General features: G+C 32.6%; 3 protein-coding genes across 3 annotated transcripts; 2 read left to right on the forward strand and 1 right to left on the reverse strand.

The window, feature by feature from the left end:
* Nucleotides 1-92: 92 nt before the first annotated feature.
* Nucleotides 93-4,376, forward strand: LOC121761984 (purple acid phosphatase 4-like). The gene is made up of 7 exons (XM_042157698.1): nt 93-336; nt 2,384-2,540; nt 2,853-2,960; nt 3,059-3,186; nt 3,551-3,679; nt 3,864-3,931; nt 4,014-4,376. Exons 1-7 carry the CDS (start codon nt 94-96, stop codon nt 4,231-4,233), a joined length of 1,053 nt encoding a protein of 350 aa, XP_042013632.1. The 5' UTR covers nt 93; the 3' UTR covers nt 4,234-4,376.
* A 4,641-nt stretch (nt 4,377-9,017) lies between these two features.
* Nucleotides 9,018-10,790, forward strand: LOC121761364. The gene is made up of 3 exons (XM_042157023.1): nt 9,018-9,145; nt 9,232-9,393; nt 10,448-10,790. Exons 1-3 carry the CDS (start codon nt 9,104-9,106, stop codon nt 10,607-10,609), a joined length of 366 nt encoding a protein of 121 aa, XP_042012957.1. The 5' UTR covers nt 9,018-9,103; the 3' UTR covers nt 10,610-10,790.
* Nucleotides 10,791-12,273: 1,483 nt separating this feature from the next.
* Nucleotides 12,274-13,612, reverse strand: LOC121761098 (blue copper protein-like). Its single transcript, XM_042156692.1, has 2 exons — nt 13,396-13,612; nt 12,274-12,821 (listed from the first exon to the last, which is right to left on the reverse strand). Exons 1-2 carry the CDS (start codon nt 13,562-13,564, stop codon nt 12,406-12,408), a joined length of 585 nt encoding a protein of 194 aa, XP_042012626.1. The 5' UTR covers nt 13,565-13,612; the 3' UTR covers nt 12,274-12,405.
* Between the last annotated feature and the right edge of the window lie 208 nt (nt 13,613-13,820).

The raw sequence follows: 13,820 nt of genomic DNA on the forward strand, positions 1-13,820 counted from the left end.
GGGCTGAGATCAAGAAGAAAAAAGGAGAAAATATGCAAAAAAGGAAATGAATACATCCTATATATATATATATATATATATATATATATATATATGAGCTTCTCATCAAATCTCAATATCTCTCTTCCCCTCACTTCTCTCTCACTCAAATTTAGGGATTTTAGAATGGATAGGATGAGAATAGTGGTGATATTTGTTATAGCTCTGATTCATTTGAGCAATGGAGAGTTTCAACGCTTTCAACACCCTACAAAAGCTGATGGCTCTCTCCAAGTGTTGGTGGTGGGAGATTGGGGAAGAAAGGGAGACTACAACCAAGCTCAACTTGCTAATCAGGTACGTACACTGATAGAAATCCATGGGTTCCAAGAGGAGTGGCTCATTAGAATTATATAGTGGTTTCAGGTCTATGTGAACTCCGACGTGGGATAGGTATAATTTTCTATCTAGTTTCAATTGCCAACACACATAACAATTTTTCACCAAATTGTTATGCATAAACTTTTAAAACGTCATAACTACAAAAACTCGTCGGTTTGTTGTTTAGTGCTTTTGTTCCTCGATCTTATTTGCTATGTTGATTTGTTGTGTGCCTCCATTTAGTTGGTTGCCGGTCTGTGTGTTGGCATTAGATGTCAGCTGCTTTGGCTTTGGATTGCTTGATCACTATATTTTTATTGGAATCTCAATTTTTTTTCGAGGGGTAAAATTCACAATATCATTGTGCGTGAGTATCGGACTTTCGTGACATTATTAGACTTGATTTTTCGTATATATGGACCAAGACATGAAGTCATGAAATGTGAATATGTATAGACATCAAATTTGAGATGTCATAATTTGTCAACGTTATTAAATTGGTAGGACATATTCTTTGCGTACAAGTCCGACGCACGCGAAGAATATTCCATGGATAATTTTTTTGAAGCATATTGTATATTTCTTGTTTAGACGACTTGCTTTATATTATAATAATTTGGTGGGGGATTGTGACATGCATATTTTATTAGGAAAAGCAAGCTCCACGTTAACATGTTATATATTGGTTGCATGCTTAATCAACCTATCCGAATCTAAAATATTGATATACTGCTAACTCATGACTTTCATTTAAATTAATTGTGAAAGTAGTCATTTTAATATCAATAATATTGAATGGAGTACATAGAGATGTCAATTTAGCCCGCAACTTGTAGGCTGGCCCGAATAGCCCGCCAAATTTATAGGGTTAGGGCTGAAAATTTCCAGCCCGATAAAATTACAGTCCGATTAGCCCGCACCGTATTAACCCGCAACCTGTTAGGGCCAGACCCGAAAACTCGATGGGCTAGCCCGGAAACCCGATAAAAATTCTATTGTTCTATTTGTTTGACTCTAATTCGACACTTCATTGATTATTTTATAATATAGATTACTAAAAAAATAACTTTCCATTTTATATATTAAATATATAAATTATATATTGTGTTTTTATTAATATAATAATAGATAAATGAATTAGAAACTTCAAATTCACTAAAAAATATATTTACCTTTCTAAACATGCTTTAAAATTTCTTGATGTTTATGCTTTATTTTGCATAAATCTCAAATATTAGTATTTGATCATGTTTATGTTTGAGTTTAAGCATATATCTCAAATTTATCATATTTAAATATTTTAAATTTTATAAATATAACTAATTTTCATCATTATTTATTGGATTGATCGCATGTTAATTTTATCGGTAGCAACCCGATGGGCTAGCCCGAAACCCGAGCTTTTAGGGTTATGGTTGAACTTTTATAACCCGGAAAAATCACAACCCGATTAGCCCGCATCTGATTGACCCGTAACCCGAATAGGGTTAGCCCAAAACCCGATGGGCTGACCCGATTGACATCCCTATGAGTACATGCATGACATTTAAGTCAAACGTTATTAGTCGACTCGTGACATTTAGCATGATATGAAAGTATACCTTCCCATCAAGACTAGTAATTATGTCTATAAATAAATTATATAGAGTTTACAAAATACCCATTTTGCAAGAAAGATAAATACTATAAAGTTTGCAACTAAAAACTTTGTGCTCTAAATTGTATGCAAATTCACAACTTAGAAGTTTCGTGCTTGTCGATTTGAGGCAAAAATACAGTCAACTCATGGCCAATAAGCATTTGGTCATGAATTACAATTAAAATATGGCTAATTCATATTTAAGAAGAATTGTGGTTGTGAACTATTATTATAAGAATAGGAGTAAACTGTGTTTTTTAATCTTTTTATTTTTAAATTTTAATATCCTTTTTTAATTTATTTTTTGATATAGTAAAATGGATGTAGTTTCCTCATTATGAATAACAATAAACTAATTAGATGTTTGGTTATTAATTAATGAAGATGGGCATCACAACAGAGAAAATGGACATTGATTTTGTTATATCAACGGGTGACAATTTTTACGAGGATGGATTGACTGACGAAAACGATGCTGCCTTCCACAAATCATTCACTGATATCTACACTGCTCCTTCTTTGCAAAAGATGTGGTACAATGGTACTTTATCTTTCATAATTTTATTACTATAAATTTTCTATGATTGTTTTACTTACCTGAGTTACATCAACCCTAATAAATTGAAGCCCTACATTTTAAACATCATACACAAACAAAACAAAAGAATTTGTGGTTATAAGATAGAGTAGTTTTCTATAAATAAAAATTAACATAGTTTTATGAACATATCAAAATGGCAAAAATAAACAAATGTCTAGGAATAAAAGAATATAAAAAACAATATGTTTTCATTTAAAATATATTGCTTTTGCGTATATATTTTTTTTCCCTAAATGTCGAAAATATTTGTAGTGTTGGGAAACCATGACTATAGAGGTGACGCCTTGGCACAATTGGGTCGAATTCTCAAAGCAAGAGACAGCAGATGGTTTTGTATGAAATCTTTTATTCTCGACGCAGGTTTTAAATTATAATTAATAACCAAACTTTATACTTATTTTTCAAATTTATTTTCAATAATTAATTATTTGCTTAAAGAAGATGTAATGGTGGCACAGAAATTGTAGAATTTTTCTTCATAGACACGACGCCGTTTCAAGACAAATACTTCACAGATCCAGAAAATCATGTCTACGATTGGAGAGGTGTTCTTCCTAGAGAGAAATACCTTTCAACCCTCGTAAAGGTACAAACAGGGACGGATGTACATGCATTCTACAAGGGGCAAATGCCCCACCTCAAAAAATTTCATTTGTGCTATTTTGATAATTATTTTTAAATTTTTTTTGAAATACCTTTATAAATGCCCCTTCTAAAATCCTTAAAATGTCTTTGTATGGAATTTTGCCCCACCTATATAGAATTTCTGGCTCCGTCCCTGGGTACAAATGTGATATAAATTCATTTCTTTTTGAAAAATATTCATTCTAAAATAAGTAGAGCCGATTGTTTTTGTTTTTTTTTTTTTGCTTTATAAGTTTCAAGATCTTAGTAAATTTTTAAACTACAAGGATTTTTATGACAACGGATATGCTTATTGTTTTGAATAGAATTTAGAGAGTGGACTAAAAGAATCGAAGGCAAAGTGGAAAATAGTGATAGGTCATCATACAATTAAAAGTGCTAGTGAACATGGCAACACGCAAGAACTTGTCGATAAGGTTCTTCCAATCCTCGAGGTACGTATTTTTTTTAAAAAAATTATGTTCGTTTTATTTTGTTATCAAAAGCAAGCACTTTCAAAGCTGGAGGAGTATTATTTGGCACATCAAAAAATGTCTTAGAAAAAAATAAAACATCACAGCAAGCACTAGATGAATATAATGAAAAATCCAATTTTAATTAATTCCATTGAAATCACAGGCAAATGGCGTTGATCTCTACATAAATGGGCACGATCACTGTCTACAACAAATAGCTAGTTCTAAAAGGTAACCTGAAATTATTATTTTTATATAAATACAATCAAATGTATGAAAATAAAAATATATAACAATGAAACTCATTTTGCAGTGCTCTACAGTTTCTGACTAGTGGGGGTGGATCAAAGGCTTGGAGAGGTGTATACAACTGGACCAACCTTAATGAGATGAAATTTTTCTATGATGGTCAAGGCTTCATGACTCTGCACATTACTCCTCATCAAATTGATGTCAAATTCTATGATATTTCTGGCAACATTTTGCACAAATGGAGTATCTCACCACAGTCATCCATCGTTTCCAACCTCTAAATCTATATTATTTATTGGTTGGTTTCTTAATTATGTTAAACAAACTAATAAAGTAAAATCATTACTTGGGTTTATGTTGTAAAGAAGTTATATATTGACATGGCAATTTATTTTGTTAAATAAATATATTGTACTAAATTTAAGAAATTGTCACAACTCTATTAACATATATCAATAAACATGACCCTTTAGAGCCTCATTTGATCTCATGATAAAGCGTGAAGGGCCTTAAAGACGCGTATAGGATATCTCAATTAATATGTAATGTAAAGGGTTAATATGTTAATTAGTATTAAAGTGGTGTAATTTATGTATGTCACGACCGCATTTTCTAAGGATAGAAAACACGGTTGATCGCGACTAGGGGGGGATTAAAGAAGCGGGGAAGAAAGGGGAAAATCAACACAACTCAACCACAGCCCGGAACAAATGGGAATAGCTCAAAATAAATCAGAGTTTTGAACAAAATAGACTTGAGTCTTTTAAGATGCACAACGGAAGCAAATGAACACGGTTCCATGTATGAAGACATGAACCTCCGAGAGTCGAAATCTGACTGAATTAAATGTCTTGTCTCAATAGCACTTCCTCCACCACTTCGCTACTCAACCTGCACATTTAGAAATATATGCAGGGCTGAGTACAAAAAGTACTCGGTGAACACATTGCCGAAAATACAATTATACTTTTGAAAATATTGTCAAGCCATCATCACAGTAACACTCAGGGGTTTTATTTAAAAGACCCGAGCTTACTAAAAATCTTTATTCGACTGCGCAGTCTAAGTTCTTTCCATTCCTTGCCATATCTGATCACATTGTGCCGTGGAGATGGTGTTCTCCCACGGTCACCTTACATTCACCTTAAATTTTCGTTGGACTTTTGTTGGATGTATCGGACATTAAAATTTTAAATTTTGGGGTCTTATTTATTTATTCATTTAAATTTATTATATTCATATTGGTGTAACATATTTACGTGTTTTATTCACTTACCAAACGTTAAAACAAACAACAACAACGATCTATCGCAGTTCGGATTTAATCGCTTAAAAGTCACTTATATAGATAATCAAGCTAATAATATAGTTTATAATAATATCGATTTAGCGGGTCGTTACAATGTAAGATATTTTATTATGTTAAAAAATGCTACTAAGTCACAATATTTTTAGAACATACGCAAATATAATGAGGACACTTAGTTTAACAAGTGAAAACATACTACTAAAATATAATATGAAAGGTAACATTCTCAAGCAAGTTCATTTTGTCTTGATCATTAGCAATATTTTATGTTACTCTTTGGTATTTTTTGGTATTTTTTTTAGATGCGAATTTTGAAAAAACTTTGTATTATAATATTGTAAATGCTTAATATTTTGTCAATTATAAATATATTTTTATTCTTTTTATCTAGTCCAGGCCCATCGGTGAAATGTGTTGGGTTAGGCGTCTTTCTAAAAATTCGGACCTGGCCCAACCAAGGACTACCAAATATAGTTCGTAATCTAGTTAATTATTCATTTTTACACAAGTGTGTATTGTTGTTAATTACATAGATGTTTTTTTCTTGAATACTATTCTTAAAAATTTATTTTCTATACATGAATTTATTTACATACAAAAGGTAAGTACAATTTTCTATACATGAATTTTTTAAGACTATCTCCTCTATCATGACATTTGTCAGCATCTATTCTTTCTCCTCTCCTTCTCATTCCTTCTAATACCTTCATTTTAGGAGGATAGTACTTTGAAGTTTTTCCCCTAAAGTTTGGTTGTGTTCCATGGTTACTATGACAATCCTCTTTGATTATATCATCTACTGAATTAGCATCATTTGAGGGTTTTGTTTAAGAATGTGCTCAAATTGTTGATTTCTACCCTTTTTTTATTTGGGTTTTTTTGTTATTTGTGATTATTTTGGTTTTTAAATTGTTTGTTAGGTTGTAATTAGTTGGTCTCGATTCTGAAATCAAAATATGTTATGAGTGTGGGGGTCTCGATTATGTAGTTTAGCATCTCAATGCTCATTTGTGCTCATAGTTCTTTTATTACTAAATAAAAGAAAAAATTAAATATGTGATATGGTATTGTATCGGAATCATAATTGAAAAAATGTGACTTTTTTTTTTTGTTTTAAGGGTAATATTAGTGATATCAGGCTAGTCAAATGTTAATCATTTTGTTGGAAAAACTCTAGATTTTAGACTTTAAGCTACCCTCTCAATGTACAGAAACCATTTTTTTTTACAAATATACCATTGCAATTTTAGACTTTAATCTTAATATTATTATCTAAAATAATTACTTTATTTATCCATAACTAATACGGATTAGTATGTAAATATAATAAAAATGCAAATAGAGTGTCATTTCATTTATATCTTCATTTAATTCCACTTTTATTTCACTTTATCATACTAAGAAATGTCTGAAAATCTAGTGAAGTAAATCAGTGGCCTGAGGACATAAATTATATTTTTGGTACACATGAGTTGAAGATATTTGTGTAGAAAATATTGAACACAAAAATGTAACTTTCGTCAAATAGATAGAAGCAGTGGTTGGGTTAGATAGGCTTGGCCGATCTAGCCCCGCTATGAGTCAACCCAGGACCATCGGTGAAATGGGTTGAGTTGGGCGTGTTTCTATAAATTCGGACTTAGCCTAGCCGACTTACATCGAAGTGGGTTGGGCTGGGCCGGACTGGATTGCATTGAATATTATTTGTTCTCATGCTCTTTATTTAATTTTACGTATTTTAAATTTTATATTAGATATTCACTTCGTCCCATAAAAATATGTGCACTTTTCCAGTCCCATAAAAATATGGGAATTTCCAATTATGAAAAGTTATCCACTTTATTACCATTATACATAAAGTTATTTACAACTTATACCACCATAAAAACACTAATAATCATGTGTATCTCACTATCTACTAACATTACTTTAAATACTCTTTTCCTTCTCTCCTTACTTTACTAATTTTGTCTTAATTCTCGTGTCATATCATATGTTCATATTTTAATGGGACGAGAGGAGTATTGTAAATAAAAAATAGTTACATTTATAGGATTACACTATTTACAAGTATTTATAGTATCACTTAGAATTCGTATATATTCATTGTATGATTTTAGAATTACATTTAATACTGCTTCATTATTACACATAAAATTGGTTAATCTGCAACCTAAACTTGGAATAATTTGGTCTGATCCTAATACATGGGTCAATATTACTTCGTCAACGCCACGAAGAGGTCGCCACAGCCTCTTCGTCGTCTTTGCTGCCGTCGACGCCGACCGCCACCTTAGATTTTTAAAATGTTATTTTCAGATCATTTCGATTACTATATCTGATTTGGGCAAAAAAAACAAACAAACTCTAGTGAGATTCCATCAATAAACTAATTAGTGATCAAAAGAGTAACTCATATAGGTAATATCATTTTATTCCATATTTTGATGTAGGACAACACTAACGTAAATATCTCAACATGTTCATCCACATGTGAGTGAATCATATTTGTTAATATCTGAATATGATCACACTTATATGTCTTGTTTTCTCCAAAGTCACATACACGCCTTTTATTCTGATACTAAGTTAGATTTTATTATAGGTAGGTATAGTTCACATTGAGACATAGTAATATGTAAACAGGAGGAGATAACCAAACTTTAATATGGTTCCATCTCAAAATCTTATGTAAATAGGGGGAGATAACCAAACTTTAATATGGTTCCATCTCAAAATCTTTAAGTGGTGGTGTAGTTTGGCTCACTATGTATTTATGGTGATTTTTTAAAAAACAGTTTCTATATAAAAAAAAACTCCACTCACGTATAATTATATTTTAACATCTCAACGGTGCACATTGTAAATCTCATTTCTGCTTATATATTAATCATTTACAAATTAAGGAATAAATTGTCAAACTAAGACATGCAGTTTAATTAACTCAATTTTTTTTTAACCTAAACTTATAAAATGTATCAATTGGGTTTGTATGGAAATATTTACACCATGGCCATACATAATACTTTTAACGTTATCCGGATAATTAAATCGAACTCTATTGTGCATGCTCTAATGAAAAAATAAAGCGAATATGTGAATTAGGCCACTAAATATCATCCACATTAAGAGGAAACAACCCATTACTTAAAGTTGAGATAGGCAAAGCCAACATATATAAGTTTGGTTAAAAGTTTGATGAAGTTGTTAGATTTAACAAACTTTAGTACTCTCTCTCTGTTACAGTCAAAATGACCATATTTTTTATCGAGTGATGTGAGATTTTAGTTGGAGTTGTTCAATAGAGTATATTAGAGAAAAAATAAAATAATTAAATATTTTAGTGAGGAGATATGAGAAAGAGTGTTTATTCTTGGTCATCTTGATCGAGAAAAAAAATGGTCATCTTGAATGGATTGGAGGGAGACGAGTATGTGAGCAAACACATGCAAACATGTATGAGCCCAACCAACCGATAACAATCACAAAACACGACCTTAGCTCGATTAAATTATTGAGCTCGGAATTGGGCCCGATCTCACTCATTTACTATCAACTCAAGCTTCGAAACAACTATTTTGGATTCGAGCCACAATTAGCTCTCAATTAGCTTTATTCTCGACATGGTGTGCATACATTTTCAAACAAAACGGTGGCATTTCTCAAAGTAAACGAAAGTTTGAGCCCCACAAAAAGAATCAAAAAAAGGTAAACCCCAAGAATTTCTGTTCTCAAACTTTCACTGTTGAGAAGATCCAATCATATGCCAACTCATTCCTTTACTTCTCTCACTGTCTCACAACAATAAAATCGAAGCCTTTTGCTGAAAACTCACCATTTTCATGTCGTTCTTCCAAATGGGCTTTCCTCCCAAAAAAGATGCTGTGAGATTTTTATAATTTAATTCAAAACGTCTTCATTTATATATTTATTTATATTAATACTAACTAGTTTGTGTGTTTTAATATAGATTGGCAGAAAAAGCACGAGCAGTGAGATCACTGAGATTAATACTGACGGTGGCGATGCGGTTGTTGGAGACGACGGCGCTTCCGATTTCTGGCCGGTTCAGCGCCCCATTGCGCCGCCGCCTGGGGACAAACCGGTCGAGTGCCCCTTCCCTAACTCCAGTGTTAGTTTTCTTCATTTTCTTTCAAATATAAATGTGACATTATTTTTGTGAAAGATGATTTAGTTTATTACTCGATCGAAACTATTTGTTTGACTTGGAATTAGTAAGTAGTTGTGGTTTTTTATTTCTTGGGTTGAATTTTTTTAGGTCACTAAAGATAAGGAAATCAATTTGAATTTTGTTAGTCCAATTGAAGAATCCATGCACTATGTAATATAATTCTGTTTAGTTAGTGTTGCATTTCGTTATTTAGTAGAAGTGGAGTTTATTAATAAACCGTTATGCATGGCAAAATTAAATGATTATAAAGAAATTAAGAATTTAAAATAGAGAGATCTCGAATTTATATGATTCATAATAAGGTTGTGTTAAAAGTTTCTTCATTTTAAAGTAACGCATTTATTACGAGTTTTTAAAACTAGATCTGATCTTCCTAGCTTTTACAGTATTAGTTTAATGTATAAAATCTGTTTTTTCTTTATACTGAGTAAAATATATAGTAGATTAATTCCATCAAGTTTATTATTAACCCTAGTTATAGGGAAGGATTTATTTAATTAGCTTTACGATCCAAAAAGTAGGACCCACAAATAAATGTTACATTCCGCAAAATGTGAGTAAAAGTAAAAGCTCTAACTTTACTTTTTTCTACTACATTTGCGGCTATACTACAGATATTATACACTTTTTTTTGTTTTATTTATTGTATTTTCTATTACAATTTTCTCCCATTCATAAGAACCACTCGTAAAGTTAACAGCATTAATTTTATTCTATTCTATTCTATTCCTATTTAGTTTTTACACGAGTTTATGAGTAAGTGAAGCACACTCAAATTGTCGCCGACGAGATTAAATGATAGATGGAGTATAATTCTTCAAATACGTGAAAAAGAAACTCCATGTATATAGTACTATAATTCATACTTTCTTTTTCATCGTTTTTTTCTTGTTGGTAATTGTAACAAAAAACTCAAAGACCATTTAATGGTAAATAGACACGAAGATGTGATTTTTGGTCTCAAACATTAATCATTTCGCATTTACGGTTGCAGGAGCTGCGATTTTCGAGGAGGTCTATGGAACCTATGAGTAAGAGGCGTCATAGTGTGAGCCACGACGGAGACCATTACAAACGCCTTATTTTCCCTGAGAAATCACACTTCTTCAAAGGCAACTTCAACACTTCCACAAGATTTAGGTTTAATAAGTTTTAATCAACTCAGTGAGTGAGATATATGTGACAAAATATTTCCCATATAAATATAGTTCTATGGTTTGCGAAGTTTCAATATTTGTACCATTTTACCTAGCCACTACTTAATTATATCAATGTCACCACTTTTTCTTGTGTACTTAAATACTTTTATGAAGGCATATATTTTCCTTTTTTGCCTAGCTACAATTAGTGAAAGTTTTTTCTTGTGTACTTTATTTGTTGATAATATTCTTTTGGTTCCCATGTTAAAATTAAAGTTAAAAGGTAAATATGGGAGTTGGTACTATGTTTTGTATAATTCGATCAATTTAGATGCTGCAAATTATAAAAAAATGTATGAAATTTGGTCAATTGGAAATATTATGAACATTAACATTATTCGTAATTGTTATATAGGTGAAATTAGTATACAAGTGGTACTTTTGATCTCTAGCTAGCAATATATAGTTGATTAAATTTATTTGTAGCTGGATTCAATATGACTTCTCTCGATAATTAACTTAATTACACTAATTAAGTTAACTTAACTAATGAGATTAACATGAGGGCCCTGATGGAAACCTAAAAAGTAGTGATTACCTATCTTTTACATAAAAATCTTGGTATAATAATGTAGACAGATCCTCTGATAATTACAGAAAGCTGAAACGCACCGTTCCAATGGAATATGAATATCACCTAAAATTGTGGATCTAATCTGTAATGCACTTTAACCTCAAAAGAGGTAAAATCTGTAATGCACTTTATGTTAATCATAAAACATCACTAGTAATCAAAGTGCATGTAATTGTTTGAAGGCCTTTCAAATAGTGAGTTACTATATTCTAATATGTCAATAATTTATTCAATTACTACTTTACTTTTTGTTTGAGCCTCTAAAAATGTGTTTAGCAAACAGGGTTTGTGTCACAAGTATGTTCCCTTTCATTGTTTTTTTCAAAAAATTGTCAAACACAGAAGTCAGAACAGTACAATTGTTTGCAAAACGGGTACTAAGATGACATCTGTTATGGTCACCGACTTTTGTCAACACCTTTTCGTGTCCAACTATTTTTTATGGACGTAGGGAGTATAACACAACATGATTATCCAGGGTGAAAGGTTCAACGCTCCAAATTTCATAGGCAAAGACGCCACTAACTCAATGTGTGTATTCGATCTTACGCAACTCTCCTTGAGTCAGCATGCGATAGAGACCAAGATGGTCAACCCCAACATAATACTACCTCCGTCCCCCAAATATTGTTCCGCTTTGACCAGGTGTCGGTTTTTAAAAATGTAATGAAAAGTGAGTTAAAAAAGTTAGTGGATTGTGGGTCCTACTTTTATATATTAGTTTTATAATAAAATGTGAGTAGGAATGAGTTAGTGGAATATGAGGTCCACTACAAAAAATGGTAAAAGTGAAATGGGACAAACTTTTGAGGACGGACGGAAATGGAAAAATGGGACAAACTTTCATGGACGGATGTAGTATAGTTGAAGAAATTTGGTCATGTTTTAGTCACTTCGAATAGATGTCATGTCGTCCGTAAGATAGTACTTATGAGTTGTGTCGATAAGCACATGAACGATAAAGCGTTCACGGAATAGTGCACATGTGATTGTAGATGCCCTAAGGGATAGCTAGAAGTTACATTATACTAGGTAATACAATTAAAATAAGCTAACAACTACACACTCATATAATAATATAATCCATGATGAATAATACAAATAGAAAAAACAAACTCCAACATAGCAAAATATGCATTAAGCAGCACTGCCTCTATCCTGGTAATAATTAACCAACTCTCATACAAACCACATGAAAATTGCAAGACCATAAAACGCCAAGACCGCCGCCGCCGCCGGCGATAGCCTCGCCGAAGATGCATAAGGATCCGTGAAGCCGCCCCCAGCCGGAACCGCGATGCTAGCAGGCGGCGGCAGCGCGGTCACGGCGGCAGGTGGGGCCGTAGAAACGGTGGTGTTTCCCGGCGCTACCCCTCCTCCTCCTGCGGCGGCGGCGGCCGATACGGTAATGGAGAGCTTCATTCCGCCGCCGCAGTGGCCGGGGACGCCGCATATGTAGTAGTGAGGGCCAGCAGTCTTGAGAGAGACGGAGGTGGAGCCGCTGCTGTCGGAAGCGATGGCGTTGCCGACGGTGCATGTCTTGTAGTCGCTCGCACTCACTTCATCCACCGTGTGCCCCGATGGATATGTGAACACTGCAACATTTTTATGTGTAATGTTACCATATTTTAATGTAAGGACTGAAATAATATTTTCATCGAAAATTCGGTCCGATTATCTGTCGATGTTTAACTATCGCACGTTTATCCGTTGGTAATTCGTCGATAAAATTCGTTTTTAAGAAAATTGAGAAAAACAACTTAGTTTACGCCTTCTCGCCAATTCGGCTAAAATTCTTTGTTTTTAATTTGGTGATTAAGATTTGTTACATGTGACCATATTATATAGTTAAAAAGAGTATGTTATTGGCTGTTCGTGTTGCCTAAGTGATAGAATAGTTACTGTTTAAATCTGCATCAAATTCAAACTATCCTATAAAATTAGATGACTAAACTTAATAAGTGAAGCATATTACTTATTGGGAAGTCACAGACTATGGGACATAGTTCTTGACCAAAAATAATAGTACTTACTTACTTTTCTATCAGAACTATAAACATATTAGTGAAAAATAAAGTTTCATGATCTAAAACAAGAAGATACTACAGTAGTATATAGTTAAAAAAAACATGATGTAGTAAAAGGAGATGAAAGGGACTCTAATTATACCAAGGGTGTCACCAACGGAGAAGGTCTTATCAGAAGCCCAAGTGCTATAATCTGAACCAATTGACCAACCAGAAGTGTCTCCTACTGTAAAAACAGCTGCTGCAGCTGCTTCTATTCCACATATTATCATTAACCATGCAATTCCATTTCTTAATCTCTCCATTCTCATTTTCTACTCTCTTTTTTTGAGTAGTTTTTATGGGGATTATACTAAGAAAATGCATGCAGCATTTCCCTTATATAAGTGTGAGAGAAAGAGTTTTGGAGTTGCTGACTAGTTACATTATATCTTTTGATGTAAAAGATGTCCTGTAAAGATTCCAACCATCACAACCAAATATGCTATTGAGAAAGATAATAATTTGACTTTGCTATATATTCTAAATTTTGAGTTCTGAATTTGGAGACAATAATTTTTTTGTAGT

The sequence above is a fragment of the Salvia splendens genome, chromosome 13 (genome assembly GCF_004379255.2).
Source record: "Salvia splendens isolate huo1 chromosome 13, SspV2, whole genome shotgun sequence".
Classification (NCBI taxonomy): Eukaryota; Viridiplantae; Streptophyta; class Magnoliopsida; order Lamiales; family Lamiaceae; genus Salvia; species Salvia splendens.

Excerpts from the sequence above, each read along its gene's own strand:
- LOC121761984 (XM_042157698.1), top strand. The coding sequence starts at position 94 with ATGAGCTTCTCATCAAATCTCAATATCTCTCTTCCCCTCACTTCTCTC. Across the intron at positions 337-2,383 it reads AAGCTCAACTTGCTAATCAG|ATGGGCATCACAACAGAGAA; the intron begins GTACGTACACTG and ends TAATTAATGAAG. Across the intron at positions 3,932-4,013 it reads CAAATAGCTAGTTCTAAAAG|TGCTCTACAGTTTCTGACTA; the intron begins GTAACCTGAAAT and ends CTCATTTTGCAG.
- LOC121761364 (XM_042157023.1), top strand. The coding sequence starts at position 9,104 with ATGTCGTTCTTCCAAATGGGCTTTCCTCCCAAAAAAGATGCT. Across the intron at positions 9,146-9,231 it reads TTCCTCCCAAAAAAGATGCT|ATTGGCAGAAAAAGCACGAG; the intron begins GTGAGATTTTTA and ends GTTTTAATATAG. Across the intron at positions 9,394-10,447 it reads GCCCCTTCCCTAACTCCAGT|GAGCTGCGATTTTCGAGGAG; the intron begins GTTAGTTTTCTT and ends TTACGGTTGCAG.
- LOC121761098 (XM_042156692.1), bottom strand. The coding sequence starts at position 13,564 with ATGAGAATGGAGAGATTAAGAAATGGAATTGCATGGTTAATGATAATA. Across the intron at positions 12,822-13,395 it reads CTCCGTTGGTGACACCCTTG|TGTTCACATATCCATCGGGG; the intron begins GTATAATTAGAG and ends AAAATGTTGCAG.